The sequence below is a fragment of the Lynx rufus genome, unplaced genomic scaffold, assembly GCF_022079265.1.
Source record: "Lynx rufus isolate CCGP_SWC_20201006 ecotype Redwood Valley unplaced genomic scaffold, mLynRuf1.p SCAF_4, whole genome shotgun sequence".
In the NCBI taxonomy this organism is placed as follows: domain Eukaryota; kingdom Metazoa; phylum Chordata; class Mammalia; order Carnivora; family Felidae; genus Lynx; species Lynx rufus.
The window spans coordinates 157274359-157296751 of record NW_025814856.1 but is presented as its reverse complement, the minus strand read 5'-3'; the positions used below and the strand labels follow the sequence as shown (position 1 = coordinate 157296751).

The 22393-nt window shown below is 48.2% G+C and overlaps 3 gene segments (V, D, J or C); all 3 read right to left on the bottom strand.

The window, feature by feature from the left end:
• The window catches only part of LOC124523595 (T cell receptor beta constant 2-like), a 196792-nt gene extending 182229 nt beyond the window's left edge, over nt 1–14563 (bottom strand). The window contains 2 exon segments of the C gene segment in view: nt 14085–14342; nt 14462–14563. Of these exon segments, the coding sequence occupies nt 14085–14342; nt 14462–14510 (307 nt within the window).
• Nucleotides 9018–11265, bottom strand: LOC124523599 (T cell receptor beta variable 4-2-like). The segment is given in 2 exon segments: nt 9018–10459; nt 10560–11265. Coding segments are annotated over 2 exon segments (618 nt in total).
• Nucleotides 14564–17713: 3150 nt separating the features above from the next.
• LOC124523598 (T cell receptor beta variable 4-1-like) lies at nt 17714–22393 on the bottom strand. The segment is given in 3 exon segments: nt 17714–20621; nt 21444–22131; nt 22234–22393. Coding segments are annotated over 2 exon segments (618 nt in total).

Sequence of the window (22393 nt, the reverse complement as noted above, 5' to 3'; positions counted from 1 at the left end):
CCTGATGCGGGGCCCGAACTCACAAACTGTGAGATCATGACCTGAGCTGAAGTTGGACGCTTAACCAACTGAGCCACCCAGGCGCCCCGCCAATCAATTCTTAATTATAAATAAAAACCAAACAGAATATAGAAGATTGCTTCAGAGATGCCTGAGACCCCATGATACATAGCCATTATATTTCAGACAAGAGAAGCCCAGCTGATATTCTAAAGATATATGAAATATGAAGCATTGGCTTCTGGATCCTTCTGGTATTGCAAACTGGCATCATCTCCTGCCTACCCCCCCCCCCCCCCCGCAGAGGAACCTTGTGGGGCACAAAGCAAATAGAAATACTAGAGACTATCCAAAAACCAAGCGAATATTCTGGAAGGACTGAAGCCATTTTGGGCTGGACCCCAAAAGAAAGATAACCAACTGGACAATATATAGCCCCAGAAAGTGAATTATTAAACCATATGAACCAAGAATTTAAAGCAAGCATGACAAATATGAAGATGTGCAAAATAAACAGGAATGTAAAAGATGTTAGCACATAAGAACACATAGGGCCAACTTATTGGAGGTCTTAACAGCAGCATACCTCGCGTATTTTACATCAGCATGTCCAAGTGTTTTATTATGGGGAAGAATGTTCATGTTACCTGATGTTCTAAGAGAAACCAATGCCTCATATAAACACTGAGAGTTTTTGTCCAATAGGAACTAATATTATTTTCCTAAAGTAATGACTCATCATCAGGGTTGTTTTTTTTTTTTTTTTCTGTTTTTATAAAAATAAGATTTTGGCTAATACATTTATAATCCAGATAAGACCTGGGAAATTCTCTCTTCTGGAAAAACTAGGAGGAATTTCCTAGAGCTTATAAGTTGCCTAGGGCTTCTAAAAGCTATAGAAATCCAAAACCCTTCCTGAGATTTCTGACCATTCCCATGGACGACTGTTTTCTTCTGGTCTTCTCTAACCTTGACTATAAAGCAGAGGTCTTTTTTACTCCTTCAACAAAATCATGCACATCAAACATTGGAGAGTTTAGTAGAAGCTGATGAAGATTTGGGGAGGGCTGCAAAGGAATCACGTGAGGCAGAACACTGATTTTCACCACTTCCATCCCATCCTTAATCGCGATGGCCCCTTCCAAGACTTTCCAGGGTTTCCAGTTCTTCTACGTGCATGATACATGTTTTCTAACTTTTAATTCACCGTGTTTTTTACTTTTATTGTGGTGATAAAATATATATACCGTAAAACTTACCATTTTCAAGTCTACAGCTCAGTGGCATTAACTATGTTGACATTGTTGCACAGCTGTCCCCACCATCCCTCCCTAGAAATTTTTCATCTCCCCCAATTGAAACTTTGTATCCATTAAACACTCACTCCCACCCCTCCCCCACTCTGGGTCAGGACCCACCATTGTACCTTCTGTCTCTATGAATCTGACCCCGCCCCCCGCCAGATACCTCATAAGTGGAATCATACACTATGTGTCCTTTTGTGACTGGCTTATGTCACTGACCATAATGTGCTCAATGTTCACCCATGTTGTGGCATGGGTCAGAATTTCATTCCACTTTAAGTCTGAAGAATATTCCATTTCATGTGTATATCACAGTATGTTATCAATTTATCTGTTGATTGGATGGGTTGTTTCCACCTTTTGGCAATTGGAAATAACGTTGCCATGAACATTGGTGTGTTAAGATCTGTTCAAATCCCTGCTTTCGCTTCTTTGGGGAATATATCCAGAAATAGAATTGCTGCATCATGTGGTAATTTCATGTTTAAATTTTTGAGGAACTGTCATACTATTTTCCACAGCTATTCCAAAATAACACGCTCTTTTATCTTCCGTCAGCAATGCGAAAGGGTTCCCGTATCTTTACCACCTCATCAACACTTGTTATTTTCTGTCTTGTTTACTTACTATTATCCACACTAATATTATCCTTCAATATTATCCTTTAACATTATCCACACGAATAGGTATGATGTTCTTGGATTTTTGAAATTAATGGGAATGCATAGTGAGGTTCTCTTTTATTTTTACTGTTGCTGTTATTTTAAACATACTATTTTTCAAACCTCAAGTCAAGTCAACATTGGTCTCCAAAATTTTGGCAGGTAGACTTCATCTATAAAATCCACTCTGTACCTTTTTGAAAACTAGACAGTCTTTCCTTACATGAACTGGACATTAAAAAACACGATTCTAGCTTGGGTCTCGCTACAGTCTGTAAGTAAGGATCCGGTGAATCAGATTATGCCTTGGGGACAAGTCTTCATGAAGGGAGCGCAGGGCACATGCTAGCCCCTGGTCACCCCACAGCTCACCTGGAGCGTGATTCTACAAGAAGTAAAGAGCACCAACTGAAATTCAACAGGGGCTTGTTTAAAATTTGCAGCTGGTGGGTGAGAGGGGGCCGGAAAGGGCTTCTGGGCTTCCTTCTGTGTAGGGCAGGGGCCTCACGAGCAAGAGGCCACCTGCTCTTTCTGAGCTGAGTGGCTGTGACAGCGCAGTCTTGTGGAATCACAGACGAGCACGGAAGTACAGAGAGGTCTGGTGGGTGCTGGTCGACTCGAGAGTCAAGGGGAAATTCTCCGTATCTTTTTGAGACATGTACCCCTTCCCGCACATCTGTTTTGACCATAAGCTCAGCACTATCTGACTAATGAATCAGACTTGGAGTTCAGTCCACAGTCTTGTTGATATCAGTACTTTGAAAACTGTTTCATTTGTTAAGAACATTCAAAGGTCAGCTTCTCTTCCATCTCTATGATAAGGATCTTGGTATCTGAGCATCCGCGGGTTCCATCAGAGAAGGATAAATAAACTAAGATAGAGACAGGGAAGCGACAGTTGTCCAAATGAAGGAAATGCCCAGGATCTGGAATTGAAAAGCCCACATCAGGAGTGTGCTTCTATTTCCTGGACTCATCCGCTCCCAAGAGATAAAAGTCCACAAAACTGAGAAACCTGGTAGCCATGGCAGGTCAGGGAGTGAGGGACTATTCTCCAGCTCAATGCTCTGGCGTTCTCAGGGAAAAGCTAGCACTCTGAGCCTCTTCACCAGCCGTTCGCCAGGTCTTCCTGGGATGCCAATCTTCCTACAGGCTTTTTAGGTCCAGAATCTCCTTATTTGGCTCATTCTTCATTTCTTTCTTATTTCTACAATAGGGCATTGCCCAGTGGAACTGGGTTCAGGGGACAGGTTCACACCCTAGTTTCTCTGATTTTTCTTTGAGGGTATTACTCCTCTGTGTACACGTCCCCTGGGGATCCAGTAGGCTCCTTCGAACTCCCTCACTGTCCTCCAGTTTTGAGAGACTCCCCACCTCCTACAGAAAGCTATATTCGTGTTAAAAAGGGAAACAAGCCCCAAATGGAGCCATTTGTCCCTGGACAGCAAACGAAGACTTAACTACAGTTTGAACCTGTCCCAGGAATGTGATCTTTAACAGTCTCTGAAACGTCCTGATCCCTGAGAAGGAGGTCATCTGCATGATAAAAACTCTGTCTTCCCTTGCTGCCCAAAGGTGTCCTGTCTTTTGCCCATTTTTTTTTAATTTTTTTTTTTAACATTTATTTACTTTTGAGGCAGAGAGAGACAGAGCATGAACAGGGGAGGGTCAGAGAGAGGGAGACACAGAATCCGAAACAGGCTCCAGGCTCTGAGCTGTCAGCACAGAGCCTGACGCAGGGCTAGAACTCACAGCCCTCACGGGCCGCGAGATCATGACCTGAGCCGAAGTCGGCCGCTCAACCAACTGAGCCACCCAGGCGCCCCTCTTTTGCCCATTTTTAATTGGATTATTTGATTTTTTTTTTATTTTAATTTTTTTTTTTCAACGTTTATTTATTTTTGGGACAGAGAGAGACAGAGCATGAACGGGGGAGGGGCAGAGAGAGAGGGAGACACAGAATCGGAAACAGGCTCCAGGCTCTGAGCCATCAGCCCAGAGCCCGACGCGGGGCTCGAACTCACGGACCGCGAGATCGTGACCTGGCTGAAGTCGGACGCTTAACCGACTGCGCCACCCAGGCGCCCCTGGATTATTTGATTTTTTGGTGTTGAGTTGTAGAAGGTCTTTATTTATTTGTGGTGCCGACCCTTTACCGGGGAGGTCATTTGCAAATATCTTCTTGCCTTTAGAAGTTTGTCTTTTAGTTTTGTTGGTTGTTTCCTTCACTTTGCAGAACACTAACTCGAAGGAATACATGTATCTCTATGTTTATCGCAGCATTATTTATGATAGCAAAATTATGGAAGCAGCCCGAGTGTCCATTGATAGATGAATGGATAAAGAAGAAATGGTGTGTGTGTGCGTGTGTGTGTGTGCGCGCGCGCACACACACACACACACACACACACACACACACACTGGAATATGAGCCATAAAACAGAATGAAATCTTGCCATTTGCAACAACATGGATGAATCTAGAGAGTATAATGCTAAGCAAGATAAGCCAGTCAGAGAAAGACAAATACCATATGATCTCACTCATACGTGGAATTTAAGAAACAAAACAAATGAGTATAGGGAAAAAAAAAAGAGAGAGAAAGACAAAGCAAGAAACAGACTGTTAACTATAGAGAACAAACTGATGGTTGCCGGAGGGGAGGTGGGTGGGGGGACGGGTGAAACAGGTGAATCTCGGAGGAAGAGTCCACTTATTTTGATGAGCACTGAGAAGTGGATAGAACTGTTGAATTGCTATACTCTACACCTGAAAGAAATATAACACTGTATGTTCACTACACTGGAATTAAAATTAAAAAAAAAGAAGAAAGAAAAAAGAAAGTACCCTCAACTCACACCACTCTCCTTTCTTTTGCTAATAACTTCCTTTCCCCACCCTTCCTTCTAGAACAACCTTAGATTTTGTACAACTCCTCAGAGCATCGCTCTACTTGCTCAATGGGATGCTACCCCATGCATTAACTGCTTAATAAAGCCAGTTAGACCTTCAAATTCACTTGGGTTGAATTTTATTTTTTAGCACTCGTATTCTTGTAGTGGCTTAATTAATCCGCCTGACAAATTACAAAGCCCTTGTAACCCCCTTTCCCAGTCATCCCCCGCTCTTTCTGCCCCTTCCTGCATCTTCTGTGTCCCATTGGAACCACAGTGCCTTCTTTCAATGAACTGAAAGTGTTTATACTGTCAGCTGTGCCAGGAAGGTTTCCAGTAAATTCCCTGGATCCCATATCCTCATTGTCCCCGGAGCCCTCCCTGTTTCCTGTGTGGTATTTCCCAGCAGAATGTAGTACTGACTCCAACTCCTTTGAACGACTGTATTGGCTTCTTCCCCACATTCTACTTTTTTCCCCAGTGTGAACAAGGGAAGCAAATGGAACTCCCATTTCCGACGAGAAGGCTAAATGGTATCGCCATGTGGGAAAACAGTGTGGCCCCTTTTTATAAAGTGAAATGAGTACTTACCATATAATCCAGCAATCTCACTCCTGGGTATTTAGCCAACAGAAAATAAAAGTATATGTCCACACCAAAGTCTCGTACCAGAATGCAATAACCCAAATCTAGAAAAAACCCATGGGTCCATTAACATGTAAGTAGATATACAGATTGTGGCAGGGTCACACAATAAAAAAATACACAGAATAAAAAAAAGAATGAATTACTAATACACGAAACGATAAGGATGAATAACAAAAGCACGTTAGGTGAAAGATGCTGGTCACAAAAGAGCATATGATTCCATTTTTATGAGTTCAAGAACAAGCACATCTGATCTATGATCATAGGCATGGAGCAGTGATTGATTACCTGTCGGATGGGTATCGACGGCAAGAGGACTGAGACCAAGAGGTGATGACGAGTCTGTATCTTGGGTGGTGTTGCTAGTTTTTCCATTTGACAAAATGTATATAACTAACATTTATATTATGCATTTCACTTCACGTAATAAAAGAGGTATCCCGCGATCCAGTGTCAACAACCGTTAATATATTTTTGAATCATTCTTCCAAACAGAATTCTTTCTAAAATTACTTGTGAAATCTACATGTTATCAGATGTTCACAGAACTCCCTAAACTGTCCTTACAAAGGAAGAACACATATTCGTGCATATCCAAAAGGCACCACTTCTGGGCATTAACCTACCAATGTTGAAGTGCAGGTGTGTGCCTGGCTCGATTGCCTACAAGTCCCTAGGGAGCCCCAAGATTTACTGTTTATTGTTCCTGAATCACCTTCCATCTGAGGCTGAACCCAACCAGGGTTGACTCCTGAAGATTTCCATCTGCTGAGTTGCATCAGGGACTTACATTTCTTCCCAGATACCAGGAAAACTGGCCTTGTCTGCTGCTTCCGGGGGTCAGGACTGGGGGAGATGGGGTGTTTGCCACAAGATACCATCCGCTGCCCTGTGCTCTGCTTTTGTAACCACTGGTGCAGGGTGTCCTCCCTGGTGCCCTTGGGCTCAGCCCTTAGTGGTTCCTCAGGGAATAAGGGACAGCGTCCTCAGGGCCATCCTGCCAGGGAAATCCCCCAGCAAAATTCCCTGGGGGACCATGGCCACTGTTCCCAGGACCATTTCTCTGGCTCCCCCTCCTACAGTTCTCCTCTTCATTTTGCATGTTCTCTCCATGGCGTTTCTGTCTTCGCAGCCCCAGCACCCTTTCTAGAGGACTTGGCTGCTTCATGGCGTGAAGGAGAGTTCGCTGCCTAGGGAAGGCTGAGCCCTGATTCACACACGGCCCTGTGACTCACTCTTCCTCTAATGCCCATGGGGTCCCTGCAGCGCACTAACTATACTTTCCGTATCTTGGGGTAGGATATTGTCTGTTTAAAGAATAATTGAATGGGGGCACCTGGGTGGCTCAGTTAAATGTCTGGCTCTTGATTTCTGCTCAGGTCATGATCTCACAATTCGTGGGTTCGAGCCCTGCATCCAGCTCAGCACTGACAGTGCGGGACCTGCTTGGGATTCTCTCTCTCTCTCTCTCTCTCTCTGCCCCTCCCTGATCTCACACACTCTCTCTCTCCAAATAAATAAAAAACTTTAAAAAAGAATAAATGAATGAATTAGTAAATGAATAAATAGGTGTATAACCAATATGATAAATGCAACTAGTCTTGAACACTAATGTTGATTTATCTAATTGAAAACTTAAGTCTACCTGCCTTATTCCTAAGAAACATAGTATCTCCCTCATAAAGTGTCCCCTACATCATCCCTCCTGCTGCTTGTTCAAGAACCCTCGGGTCTTAGCTTCTGAAAAGTCAGTCCTTTACAGGTTCCTCTGTAGCCTCATCTGGTCGCTCACTTGGCCATACTTGTCCCACCGTGGGGTCCACAGCCACATTCCGTGGCACCTGACAATATTTCCTTAATACCACAGCCCCGGATATCCCTGTGCGGATTTCCTATTCTGCAAATTAAAGTTAGCTTCTGACCTCTGCTCCTGGGAAGACGCTGCAGCCCGGCCCCCTGCCCCTGTGGGCAGGAAGGGCTGCGGGAAAGCCTGGGGGCAGAGCAGCCTCGAGTTCGGGGCAAGGGCAGGAAGCACCTGCAAAGCCGGGGCTGAGCTGCTGGGGCAGGGGTGCATGGCTGGGTCTCTCAGCTGCGGGGCCAGGGTCTTTGGAGCAAGTACGATCTGTCAGGAGTCTCAGCTGAGAATCAGTTCTTCACAAAGCCTGTCTTCTCTGAAGGAAGCTTGTTACAGATGGAAATCAGTAACTCCGCTCCGCTTTCCAGGCTCTGTCGGTACGACAGGCAGTACAAGTGACCAGAGACGGGCTCACACTGCAGAGCCATGCTCTGTCTCATCTCTGGGATGTAGCAGCTAGGGTTTTGGGTGACTTCTGGGTTCTCTGTGCCCTGTGGGTGGAGACAGAGGCCAGAAAGAGAATGAGGCAGAAGTTTGGAACCGGTCTTAGATAAAGGGGGTGGGAAAGGAATGTCCCCCACACTCCCAGGACGCACCTGCTCCCAGGAGTAGGTGATCCAAAGTCACCCAGCAGAAGATCCTGCTGCCCGTGGCAGGGTGAGGGGGGGGGGCCTCTCCCCGTTGGGCATCTGGACGTTAGTAGCCCAGGAAGGAGACCCTGTGATGTCACAGTGTTGGGCGGCACCCGCAGGTTCAGGAGCACACCTGCAGGAGGGAGTGGGAAGCCCTAGTGCCCCCCGCCGCCCATACGCGATGCCCCGGGGCTCAGCCCCTGGCCTTCACGCTCTACTGGAATATGGCAGTTGCAGAGGGACCCTCCGAGAGTAAGGGCCTCAGGGCACCAGGCCAAGGGTCCGGCAGGACCCGCTCTCCTCCCCGCGGCCACATCGCAGCCACAGTCCGGTGGTGCGTCGACTCTGTGACTCGCACTTCGGAGCCTGACGACTTAACGCTGGGAATAAAGGGACCAAAAAAAGAAACAACCTGGGAGCGTCAGTGTGGAGAGGAGCGCACGTGAGGAGGAGAGACCTGAAGCCTGACAGGACATTTCAGCGCAAGGGAAGGAGGATGGACGAGGACACTAAGTGCCCAACCCATTCATTGTCCACTGGCTCTGAGCTGGTGGCGGCGGAGGCCCGTTTGCTGCCTGTGTGGTTTAGGGCAGGTGTCTCTGCAGATCTGAAGCTCCAGGTCGAGCCTTGAGTGAGAAGAAAAGAGAAATCGGAGAAGGACAGCTGGGTTACAGAATAAAAGAACGGGCGAAGACACACACACACTTATGTCTCGAACCCATTTCCCATAAGGCTGGTCTCCTCCTTCCCTTTGCAGCTGGCTTGGGCACCGGGACCTCACCTGGAAGCCCCTTCTCTGATTCCCCAAAGCTCAGTGCTGACCCTGAGTGTCGACAGCCATGACTCAGGGACCCCTTGGTTCCTGAGGACCACAGCTCAGAAACCATGGGCCTGCCGGGTCCGGAGCAAGACACCACCCGTGAGGACCCCGTTCTTCTCCTCTGGTCCTCTGTAGGGCATGATTTGTGGGGACACAGTGTTTGTTTAGAGGATCCCTGTCAACCTTAAACCAAACAATGCACTTTACAGCAGGCTAGTTTTATTTCATGATAAAACAGTCCTTAAAAAATACCGAATCCAGAGGTGTTTATCTCTTTCAACCAGTTGACAGGGAAGAGTCGTATTCAGGTAAAAGAAACCCCACAGTCTAAGGATGTGCCTTGATAGGAGAGTTGCCACATTAGTTCAACCGGCACCTGGTTTTTTTGGTCTGAAACTTTGCTCAGGGGTCCTCACTGCCCCCTACAGGAGAGAGGAGGGAGCCTTTGTGTCAGTGTGGCATCGGACTCCCCAGGACACAGGGCTCTGCTCAGCCCTCGGGGTCCCAAGGTGTGTGCAGCACTGGGGCCATTGCAAGGGGCGATGCCAGAAAATATGGGGTTCAGCACAGACAACCCCGAGTATACGGTCCTGCTCTGAAACGCTGGGGGCCTTCTCCCCTTCCTGCCTGTTGCAGGCAACGATCCAGGGCCATCAGGCTCTCTGGCTGATAACGCAGGATGTGGAGACCTGAAGAATTAGGATTAAAGGGACAGAAGGAAAAAGAATCCAGCCTCCAAGTGTCAAAGCCCGAGAAGAAGAGGAGCCTGCGCAGAGCTGAGTCCCCGGGTGTGCAGCAGAGAGTGGCCTCGAGGACAGCGATCCGAACCTCACGAGGGAGCCACTATCCTCAGTGGTAGGGACTGACGGGGCCCTGTGGTGAGGCAAGCAGGTGTCCTGCAAAGGGGCTCGGAGCGCGTCTGGAGCTGGGACCAGGGCTGAGATCCAGGGTCTCACCTGGGTGGAAGGAACAGGCAGAGAAAGGTACGCGTCGGCAGGAGGCTTGGCAGGGCCGCCGCGGCCAGAGGGCAGCGTGCCTCCTGAAAGAGTCCCCGGGGCCATGTGCCGATCGGAAGCTACTGGAGGAACTTGAAGTGGACCCTTTCCGTCCCGCACTCAGCCGCGGGCACAGTCTGGCCCCGGGCAGAGCCAGGCCACAGGCTGTGGGCGTCTGTGCAGGGAACTGGGCCTTGCTGCATCCAGCGAACCGACCGGCACGTCGTGGCCTGGGGTTTCTGTCTGTCTGGGGTCCCACCGGAGATGTGGAGCTGAGCCGTGGTCGCCCCCACGGCTCCCCGGCTGCACCCAGGAGGTTTGTGCACGGGGAGCCGTTGGCTGTGCGGGGCTGTGTCCTCACTGCTCGCACAGAGATACACGGCGGAGTCCTCTGGCTGTAGGGCGGCCACGTGAAGGTGCAGGTGGGAGCTGTCTGAGCACTCGGGTGTGAAGCGACTGGGGACACTGTCATTTTCGGTGAGTTCCTTATAGCTGTAGGCAAACATGAGCTTCGGTGGCCTCTGAGCACTCTGTTTGTACCAGTACATAGCGTTATGTCCCAGACGTTGTTCGCACTTCAGGGTCCCCTTACTCCCTGTCGCTGCGACCAGGTGTTTTGGTGTCTGGGTAACTGCAGTGTCCCCGGGGACTGTTGGAAGAAAGGAGCAGAATTCACACGGAGAGTATTGCTGCAGCCCTTGGGACTTAGCATGGGGTACAGGGGCTGCCCATCGGGACCCAAGACTCACCTGCTTCCAGGAGACAGAGAGCCACACAGCAGAGCAGCCTGAAGCCCATGGTGGAGTCAGGGCCAAGGTGAGCACCATGTAACTAGGTGTCCTGGGCAGGGAGCCAGGCTCTGGTCTCCTTGGCCTTGGTTGGTGGTTGGCCTGTGATGTCACTGTCCCAGACCCAGGGGGGTGTTTCTTCCTCCAGCTTCACACCTTGTCCTTGTACAGATTCTGGCAGAAGGTGGATTTGAATGGACTGGGATGAGCTATTCCTCTGACAGATGCTCCCCTGCTATTAGCTTCCATCCTCGTTTTTAGGCTCTCTCTCTATCCAGCTTCCTTCCAAGACCCCACTCGGCAACAGACCGTTTCCGCTTCAAGAGATCTCCTTCCTTCTCTGCTCAGTCATGCAGATGCTTCCCTCAGTGTCTAAGCCCCATGGAGCCCTTTTGCCCACCTCATGGAGGAGGGAAATAGGAGGGCTGTGGTTCCGTTTGGGCCCAGTGCCCACCACTAAAAAGGCAGGACTGGATGCCAGCCAGGAGCCAGACACTGGCTGGGGGGGGGGAGGGTGGGGGGAGGACGAGGGAGCAGCCATCCTCTGTCCCAGCACTGAGGGTACAAAGCTTGGCTGGGCTGAGAGCAAACAGGATGCTCAACGAGAACAACAGAAGGCATCCTGTGCAGGACGAAGGGAAATCAATTTGAAAATGATTTTAGTTTAGTATCTTTGAGGGACCTTCAACTGATGCTCCCAAATGACCCAAGGATGGGGCCCCAATGCACTCTTTCCCTCCTGACCCCTTCCCTCCCTTCAATCCCATCCTTTCCCTTCACCCCAGCCTCAGAGTTTTCAATGGCGCCACAGCGCCTCCTTGTGGCCAAGGCAGCACATTTCCCAGATTGCGGGCTTCGAACCAGCCCAGTGGCGGCGCTGCAGAGGGCGCCCTATCCCTCATTCCACAGATGGGGAGCTGGAGGGGTTGGGGCTGTGATGACACCAGATCTACGGAAGTGGGAAGACGAAAGAAGCCTCTGAAACAACAAAAAGGGTTGGCAACGTTGCCGTTCATCCGCATACCTAGGACATTCAATTCCTACTCATTTTTCTAACAGAATAAAGTCTATCAGAGTTTCCGGGTGGCCCATAAAACAAAAAATGTAAGGGTAGTATGGGTGAGAGTTTAAGCAAAGGCGTTGGATATTCTCCTCCTGAACAGGTTACGTATATGAGGGGCCTCTAATTCATACAGGTGGAGATATTCCATTCTTAGGCAAGAACCTAAAATTAAACTTAGTTCAAAGGCTGGCATTGCTACTGTTGTATTTCTTACGCTGGACATCCACTGTAGCAAGACGACACTCCTCTACAATGAAACCGCAAAAACTTGGGATTGTTTGGCTCCCAATAAGTAAACTCCCAAGGATTACAAAAGACAGTAGAATTTAAACTGAAACCTGGAGCAATAAGTGGAAGAGAAAGGCGGGGTTGCCCTGAGAACAAAAGCGAACATAAGCATTTCCCAAAGCAAGGGGTGGGTGAAAGGGGAGTTTCGGGTACCTGAATTGGGGATGTGCCTGAAGGAGGAAAATGATGTAAAGAAAATCTGAGTTGCAGTGAAGAAGTAGAATGGTAAACATGCAAGGAGGGGCGCCTGGGTGGCGCAGTCGGTTAAGCGTCCGACTTCAGCCAGGTCACGATCTCGCGGTCCATGAGTTCGAGCCCCGCGTCAGGCTCTGGGCTGATGGCTCGGAGCCTGGAGCCTGTTTCCGATTCTGTGTCTCCCTCTCTCTCTGCCCCTCGCCCGTTCATGCTCTGTCTCTCTCTGTCCCAAAAATAAATAAATGTTGAAAAAAAAAAGTTTAAAAAAAAAACATGCAAGGAAATTCAAATAAACGTTATCTGTATAACGTAGAATAGTGTATGTTGCTTGAAGATCTAGAGAAAAGACATAACTGATCCCAAGACAGCTTGGATCGGGGCACAGAGTACTGAAAAGGAACCCCAAGGCTGAGTGTAAGGAAATCTTTTTTTTTCTTGTCTACTTCCTTATGTGTATGCTCAGGGTGGGACTCCAGAAGGCTGAGCAGAGGGCACGTAGTAGGCTGGAGAGCTGAGCAGAGATTTCAGAAGGCACTCAGCTGGATGACATTGGCATTCAGACCCAGGTAGGATAAGAGACACTGGTGGATGTTCTGTGATGCCCACGGAGTCCGCTGAAAGGCCAGGCGCTAGTAATAATGACCGCATGCTAGGGCTCCCTACCGGGGAGGGCAAAACTGAAATAGATCCTAGCAAATCCTACATTAGAAACTGCAAGATTGAAACCTAACGTTCTTCGGGAGATCATAACATAAATAAGCCAGAGCTTCTCTTCTATATTGTCTATAATCTTTCAGGTAGAATATTTTATTTTTTAAATGTTTATTTATTTTTAAGAGAAAGAGAGAGACACAGAGTGTGAGTGGAGGAGGGGCAGAGAGAGAGGGAGACACAGAATGTGAAGCAGGCTCCAGGCTCTGAGCTGTCAGCACAGAGCCCGACGTGGGGCTCGAACTCACCAGCCATGAGATCATGACCTGAGCCAAAGTGGGACACTTAACCGACTGAGCCACACAGGTGCCGCATCATGTAGAATATTTTCAAAGTCTCCGAGTTGTTTATTTCCTCCCCGAAACATCTCTCTTCTGATCCATACTGGTACCAGTGCTGTACCAAATACAAATTTGCTCATGTTATCTCGCTTAAGGTAGGGCCAACAACTAGCTACCGCATAGAGATTTGTGTAGAAAGTCTTTTCAGTGTTCAATGTCCTCTGCCACCTGGGTACTGCCTGCTCTGGAGGAATACTTCAAGATGCTACTCGATCAGATTTGGGAAGAATCGCCCCGGTCAGCCCTCCTGGAGGAGGAGTCTATAGTGCACAAACCTACCCCTGTGGGTGTTTAGGAGAACACAAGCAATCCGGAGCTTCTATTCTATATTGTCTTTCTTTCTCTCTAGTTTACCTATTGCCATGAACTTTCATGCTTCTCCAAATATTTTTCTATTCACCAGTGCACTCATTAATAATCTGAAGTTCCCTGTGGTCTTAGAAACTTTTGTCTTCGCCCCACTTTCCTCTAGGCTTTTGCTCAGGGAACATTTTTAGTGAATAGCGTGTTTTCAGTCACAAGGTTTGTACAGTAAGTACCAGCAAAGAAATTCAAGGAAGGGCTTCTTCCACCAGTTAAGATCTTCTTGTTTGTGAAAATCCGAGTGAATCCGTGAATTTACTGGAAACCCCTGCCCTAGCTGATAAGTAGAATTCTGGGAGACTTCTGTGGGCATAAATAAAGAAGAACCTCACCGGGTGTATGGGCAGCCTGTACTACAGACTGGAAACTCCCGTCTAGGGGTCTCACGGGGGTGAATGGAGCCTCAGGGTCAAGACATAGCCCCTTCCGCAGCTTCCTGGCTGGGCCAGGGGGTTTGTGCACAGGGAGGCAGTGACTCTGCAACGCTGTGTTGGCTGCTGGCACAGAGATACACGGCAGAGTCACCTGTCTCCAGGGCGCTGACACGAAGGTTTAAACGAGCTTTGTCAGGAGATTTAGGTGAGAAACGACTTGGAACTGTTTCATTGTGAATGAGTTCCTTATTATTGTAGGCAAACATGATCTTCAGCAATTTCTTGGAATCCTGCTTATACCAGTACATAGCATCATGGCTCAGCTTTTGTTCACATTGTAGGAACTTCTCAGTTCCCATCTGTGCGATGAGGTATTTGGGAGTCTGGGAAACTGCTGTGTCCAGGGGGGCTGAGAAGGAAAGAAGCAGAATTCAGACAAGTCCCAGGAGGTAGCCTGTTGCTGGACACCTGGTGAACACAGGCTTAGAGACTCAAAGCTGCATCACAGCACCTGGACCGAGGACTCACCTGCTCCCAGGAGGCAGAGGACCACGCAGCACAGGAGGCCGGAGCCCATGGTGGAGACAGGCGGAGACCCAGCAGGGGTTCCAGTCCTCAGAGGTAAGAGCCAGGCTGCAGTTGTCCACACCCTTCCTGGTGCCCTGCCTGTGATGTCACAGCCTAGAATGACTTCCCCATTCTTGGGCTCTCTTCGTTTTTCATTTCTTGCACTACTCCTTTCAAAGACATTTTCATTCCTACTCCTTTCGAAGGAGTCTGGAATTTCTGGGGGTCGTCTGAATGGGGCAGGCATGTTGCCCTAAGGATCTTTCTCTGCCGGGGCACCTGGGTGGCTCAGCTGGTTGAGCATCAGACTCAAGCAACAGAGTCTGGGATCAGACCACCAGACTCAACCAACTGGGTTGTGGGATCGAGCCCTGAGTCAGGCTCCACACTGAACATGGAGCCTGTTTGAGATTCTCTGTCTCTGTCTCTCTATCTCTGTCTCTGTCCCTCTGCTTATGCTCTCTCTTTCTAAAACAATAAAAATAATTTTTTAAAAAGGATGTTTCTCTGCCTCCCTGCCTTTCCCTCCTCCAGATCTGGTCTCAGAGTCTGGCTATTTTCTCTTCTCTGGATCTCCTTCTTCACAATAATTCAGGGTGATCCCACTCAAATCTTGGCTCCCTTGAATGTCTGATTTTTGCTCAGCAGCCCCCGTATAATTCTGTGCTGTGGGAGCTGTCCTGTGCACTGGCCTCTACCCACTGCACGCCAGTAGCACTCCCCAGCCCCAGCTGGGACAACAAAATGTCTCCTAAGTCACCAAATTGCCCTGGTGAGAACCACTGCCCCCTTGATTCTTTCCCTCCTTCCGCCCCACCCCCGCCTCAGGGTTCTGGAAAAGCCACAGCGCCTCCTAGTGGTCAGCAAAGCACACTTCTCAGACCTCAGGGCCCTCCCGGGCCAGGCTCCAGCCAGCCCTTAAGAAACTGAAATCAGCAAGGGCCAGGCACTGGAGCAGGGAGCTACGACTGCCACAGAGGCAGCACGCGCACGCACGCACGCACACACAAACCGGCGGCACTGTCAACTAGTGGTGAAACTTCTTCCAAGACAAGTGGTTCCTCTGTTGTTGTCGTTTTTCATTGAACACAGAACAAGCACCAGGGAAACAGTAGCGAACAAAACAGAAACAACTACCATCCTTCCTGGAACTTTTAGCATGTTTTGTTTGTTTGCAGTCATTGAATGGCTACTTAGTGCAAAGCACGAGTAAGGCAATATGCTCCCTCTCATGATGCTTATACTCTGATAGCAGCAAAAAGAAATTCACAGACTACTCTAGACTAGAGATAGAAAAATCTATATCATATGGAAGTTAGGAATCTATTCAGCAGTAACACAGTTAAAAACTATCCTTCATATGACTTCCCATTTCCTCATCTATAAAACAATGAGCGGAAATAAATAATTTCCAGGTCTTTTCCCAGTTTTAAAATTGTATGATGCTGAGGCACCTGGGTGGCTCAGCTGGTCAAGCGTCTGACTCTTGGTTTCGGGCTCAGGTCATGATCTCGCGGCTTCATGGGTCTGAGCCCCACATCGGGCTCTGTGCCGGCAGGGCGAAGCCTGCTTGGGATTCTCCCTCTGCCTCTCTGCCCCTTTCCCCACTTGTGCTGTCTCTGTCTCTCTCAAAATAAATAAATAAATAAACTTTAATTAAAACATAAAATAAGATTGTATGACACTAACCAGGAGCACCCCTAGATGCTTGCTGAGCTAGTGAGGCTTATGCACCCAGTTCCCAAGCACCTACCTCATCGCACCTTGTAGCTTACAAGTGAAGCTTTGCAAAGAAAGGAAAGAAGGGAGAAGGATAAGAGATCAACATCCCAGAGAGAAAGGATAATCTGAAAAATCACTTTTCCCTGACTGTTACTGCCAATTTAATATCAGCAGCTAAGAAGCTAAGAAGAAAGAGAAGTCTGAGAAGGGAGAAGCTTGGAGGAATCACATGACCTTACTGGTCTGGGGAGCAATGTCTGTGTTCAGGGACTGCCTAAGAGAAGGTCTTGGTGAAGACTGAGGCCTTGGGGCCTCAAGTAGGAGTGGGGATTGACTGCAAATGAGGACAAAGGAAATTTGGGGGCAATGGAAGCGCTTCAGAACTGATTCATGGTGATAGTTGCCCAGTGCATAAATTTATTTAAAGTCACTGAGTTGTACACTTGAAATAGGTAAATATTATGTTATGCAAATTAAACTTTAATAAAGTAGAAATACTCCAGACGTTTAGTTTGGAACCTAAATGATCCCATACTAGGAGCAAAAGTGAACAGCCATCAAAAAAACTAAAGCTTAGCTTCAATCCAGCTCAATTATCAACCAGATTAAGAAGATCTGGGGACGTCTGGGTGGCTCAGTCGGTTAAGCGTCTGACTTTGGCTCAGGTCATGATCTCACCGTTTGTGAGTTCGGGCCCGGCGTCGGGCTCTGTGCTGACAGCACAGAGCCTGTTTCGGATTCTGTGTCTCCCTCTCTCTGCTCCTCCCTTGTTCACACTTTGTCTCCCTCTCTCTCAAAAATAAATAAACATTAAAAATTAAAAAAAAAAAAAGATTTGCCTCTTCCAATATGTCCTAGCATAAACAAAAAGGAATCCTCTCTACAGGAAAATATACCATTCAGTACTTGAGATTATATCTATAGTTTTTCATATACAATATCTAGCTTTCAAACACATATTATCAATTGCGTGAGGAAACAACATCACATGGCCAAAAGCAAGAAGAGAAAACAAACAAAGAAAAAGACCCAAGGGGTGCCTGGGTGGCTAAGTTGGTTAAGCATCTGACTCTTGGCTTCAGCTCAGGTCACGATCTCATGGTTTGTGATTTTGAGCCCCCATTGGGTTTTGTGATGATAGAATGGAGCCTGCTTAGGATTCTGTCTCCCTCTCTCTCTGCCCCTCCCCCACTTGCTCTCTATCTCTCTCTCTCAAAATAAATAAAACGAACTTAAAAAAAAAAGAAACAGGGGCGGCTGGGTGGCTCAGTCGGTTAAGCGCCGCTGTCGGCTCAGGTCATGATCTCATGGTTCGTGGGTTGGAGCCCCACATCGGGCTCTGTGCTGACAGCTCAGAGCCTGGAGCCTGCTTCGGATCCTGTGTCTCCCTCTCTCTCTCCTCCTTCCCCACTCGTGCTCTGTTTCTCTCTGTCTCTCAAAACTACATAAACATTAAAAAAAATTACAAAAAAAAAAAAAAAAGAAACAGAGCCAAAATGATTCAGATGGAGTTGTCAGACACTGATATTAAAATAACTGTCGATAATATATTCAACAAAGTGAATGACAAAATGGAGAATTTTAGTGGACAACTGGAATCTATAGTAAACATTTAAATGGAGACTGTAGAAACAAAATATACAAAATACCTATGATTAACAATTCAATATATGGGGTTAAAAGCAGAACAGATACAGCTGGAAAGAATAGGAAAAGTGGAAGATAAGTCAGATGGAGATATCGAGGCCAAATCATGCACAGAAACAAAAAGGATGGACAATATGAAAAATATGTATATTAATTGGGCCATCATTATAGATAAATGGCTGCTCATCAATCTAGAACTTTCTAGGGAGTCTGAGACAGACACAAAGCTTTATTGATTCATTCTCATCCCCCCATTGGTTGAGGATTGTCCCACAGAGCATTAACACCCTGACACTTCTGGGTCGTGCATGTATAAGCTTCTAGTAGGCCATTCATGTGTCTCAACCACAGCCACAGAGCACTTCAGGAAGAAAGCTAGATACACTGCCCATATTTAAGAGGAGGTTCAATCCATATGAAGGGGTCAATGTCTGCTTGGAATAGCTGCATGAAATAGTTGTGGCTGGAATCAGGGCGGGAGCCAGGAAGATAGGTGGTGATACAATCGAGGCATTTCAAATAGTCTACCCCCTGCATTGTTTCAAGTCCAAATAATAAGGTCTTCAAGGTGGGGTTCAGCTGCAATCTGTACAAATACAGGGTTAGGGCTATAGGACTGCTGCTCTTACTGTACACAAAGCCATTACTGAGATTTATTATCTCCCTTATCACCAATTCTAGATTTTCTCCAACTTTGCTTAGCACTTCTGTGGTCTAAGATGTTTGTTTTGTGGGGTGACCCAGACATTCGTCTCTGAGGGTTTTGAGTCCCTTAGGTACATTTACTTTGTCAGGCCAAAATGGTTGCAATTGCAGAACTGTCATTATCACCAGGAATTTAGGCACCAAGAGATGTTTGAACTAGTTCTCTGAATTCCAGGTAAACCTTTCCCTGTTTCCATTATGTAGGAGCAACTCTATCACCTCATGATAGTCAAGATCAATACCTCCATCCTTACCTATTGGGCTCCCATCAAAAGGAGCCCAAAATGACCAGGTACAGTCATAGTTCATGTTCATATGTCCTGTGGTGGAAGCACCCCTGTCTTAAAGAATCAGAACTTTTTATCCAGAAGACCCTAAAAATACAGGGAAAAGAAGCCTGGATTTGCAGCTGGGTCACTGGGGGTGGTAATGAGAGGGATACCCATCCTCCCCCCACCCTTTGGCTTCTGGATTCATGGATTGAGTACATAGTTCCATATCTCAGCCCTCTGTACAAGTCATACCACATCCTAGAAAGTATCTCCCGAGCTTGAGGGTATTATATCTGAGCTAGCCCCTTAGCCAAACCTTTACTAGGTCCTTTCTTCATTTCTACAAGGTAAGATGCTTCTGAAGGACGTAGTACATGAAAACAAGAATGGATCCCACCACTACACGTCCATGGTTTCATTTCCTTAGCTGTAAAATGGGATCCTTTGGTCTGCAAAGTTGGTGGGATTCATGTCAGGAGGAAAGTCATTCTGTAGATGGTGGTGCTGTAGATGACCCTGTCGAAGACCCTGTAGATGGTGGTGCTGGCATGGATATAACTTGAGTAAATGAATATTTCATGTGTTTATAACTGATATGATCTGCTCACACTTTTTTCGCCTCTATTCATTGCTTGAGCTCATCCTGACTTATTATGAGGAAATTCATTCTTTTCTATTGAAGTCTTCACTCTGCCTTTCCTGCTCCAGGCCTTCAAGAACACTGAGATCTTACTCAAAACCCAGGAAGTTAATCTGGATGCCCCATGTCAAGTTCAGGGTGACAAGTTCATTCATGCTCTGCTTCTAGGTGCTACTGGATTTTTGCTGCTGAATTCGATCCTGCCCTGTCCTGCTATATTCGGTGGTCCTCTCACTGGTTTAGACCTCTGTTGGCCTTGTCCCAATAGCGGACTCCATTGTTACTGTTCTCTTAACTCATTCTCATGTGAGTTAACATCATTTCCCCAAACGCATCAAGTACTTACTGGGAAAGACTCATCGACAGTCCAGGCCCTTATGCTGAACTGCACGTCCTTCTGAAGATTTACTGTTGGAAATCCTTATGGAAATACTCTTATGGAAATACTAAAGCCCTTCCTTGATAACCATTTCTGATTCTATGAGTTAAAATGGTTTTTTCTAAGCTACTAAAACACAACAAAATCCAAGATGCAAAAGGAAGTAAAGAGAAGACATAGGCCATGTGATGGTCTTTTCCTGGGCAACAACGCTCCCATCTTTGGAGGCCACAGTCAAGCCCTGTAGTGTCTATAAAAATTTGGCAAAAAATGCTCCCTGGCCATTCCTGCCAAAGATAAACTACTTTGGTGATTAAATTTCAGATATCTATTTGGAAACAGCTGAAAAAACAAGTCAAATCAGACTTTCTTGGGCAGCAAAAGCATTCTGGTAGCTGGAAAAGAGGCAGATACATACAAAGAGGGTTTGTGTGCAGGCTGGAGGTGTCTGTGCAAGGCTGCGGCTGAGCTGCTGGCACAGAAGTACGTGGCTGAATCTCCCAGCTCTGTGGGCTGGATCCGCAGAGTGGAGAATGATCCATCAGGCCTTTGACCCGAGAATCGAACCTTGATTGTTTCAGACTTCTCCAAGAGATCATCCTTGTAGAATAAAACTAGAAACTCCACTTTCTGTCCCAGGATCTGTCTGTACCAATGTACAGAACCCATAAATTGGGTCACATCTCAGGATTACTCTCGTCCGCATCTCTGTGACCTGGTGGCTGGGGGTCTGCCTGACTTCAGGTTCTGTGTGTCCTGAGGGAGGAGAAAGAAGCCAGAGATTGAATAAGGAAATGGTTTGAAAGAGCCTCAGGTAAATCCAAGATGAGAAATTCCCAAAGATTCACCTGCTTCCAAGAGACTAAAACTCACCCAACATAAGAGCCAGGAATCCATGACGGGATTGGGAAGGAATGAGTTCTCTCCTAGAACAGGCTTCTGGGCATCAGAAACAGGAGGAGAATTCTGAGCTCCCATGGTTCCTAGTCAGTCTGACTGAGGCATTACATTTCCTGCAACGCCCACTTCCCCCTGGAGCGCCCCCTACAGGAGAGAGGAGGGAGCCTTTGTGTCAGTGTGGCATCGGACTCCCCAGGACACAGGGCTCTGCTCAGCCCTCGGGGTCCCAAGGTGTGTGCAGCACTGGGGCCATTGCAAGGGGCGATGCCAGAAAATATGGGGTTCAGCACAGACAACCCCGAGTATACGGTCCTGCTCTGAAACGCTGGGGGCCTTCTCCCCTTCCTGCCTGTTGCAGGCAACGATCCAGGGCCATCAGGCTCTCTGGCTGATAACGCAGGATGTGGAGACCTGAAGAATTAGGATTAAAGGGACAGAAGGAAAAAGAATCCAGCCTCCAAGTGTCAAAGCCCGAGAGGAAGAGGAGCCTGCGCAGAGCTGAGTCCCCGGGTGTGCAGCAGAGAGTGGCCTCGAGGACAGCGATCCGAACCTCACGAGAGAGCCACTATCCTCAGTGGTAGGGACTGACGGGGCCCCGTGGTGAGGCAAGCAGGTGTCCTGCAAAGGGGCTCGGAGCGCGTCTGGAGCTGGGACCAGGGCTGAGATCCAGGGTCTCACCTGGGTGGAAGGAACAGGCAGAGAAAGGTACGCGTCGGCAGGAGGCTTGGCAGGGCCGCCGCGGCCAGAGGGCAGCGTGCCTCCTGAAAGAGTCCCCGGGGCCACGTGCCGATCGGAAGCTACCGGAGGAACTCGAGGTGGACCCTTTCCGTCCCGCACTCAGCCGCGGGCACAGTCTGGCCCCGGGCAGAGCCAGGCCACAGGCTGTGGGCGTCTGTGCAGGGAACTGGGCCTTGCTGCATCCAGCGAACCGACCGGCACGTCGTGGCCTGGGGTTTCTGTCTGTCTGGGGTCCCACCGGAGATGTGGAGCTGAGCCGTGGTCGCCCCCACGGCTCCCCGGCTGCACCCAGGAGGTTTGTGCACGGGGAGCCGTTGGCTGTGCGGGGCTGTGTCCTCGCTGCTCGCACAGAGATACACGGCGGAGTCCTCTGGCTGTAGGGCGGCCACGTGAAGGTGCAGGTGGGAGCTGTCTGAGCACTCGGGTGTGAAGCGACTGGGGACACTGTCATTTTCGGCGAGTTCCTTATAGCTGTAGGCAAACATGAGCTTCGGTGGCCTCTGAGCACTCTGTTTGTACCAGTACATAGCGTTATGTCCCAGACGTTGTTCGCACTTCAGGGTCCTCTTACTCCCTGTCGCTGCGACCAGGTGTTTTGGTGTCTGGGTAACTGCAGTGTCCACGGGGACTGTGGGAGCAAGAAAACAAATTTAGAGCGTCTTGGGAAGCAGCTCCATGAGAGAAGCTAGAAACCCGAGGACAGAGATGTCCCACCTGTTCCCAGACTCACTTGCCCCGAGGACACAAAGGACCACACAGCAGAGGGGCTGGTAGCTCATCGCAGTGTCTGACGGAAGGGACCCAGGGACTCTCTGCTCAGGTTCCTGTCTTCTGCATGTGTGTCCGTGGCCCCGACAGAGGGTTTGCTCGGGAGTTCACTGCCCCTGTTG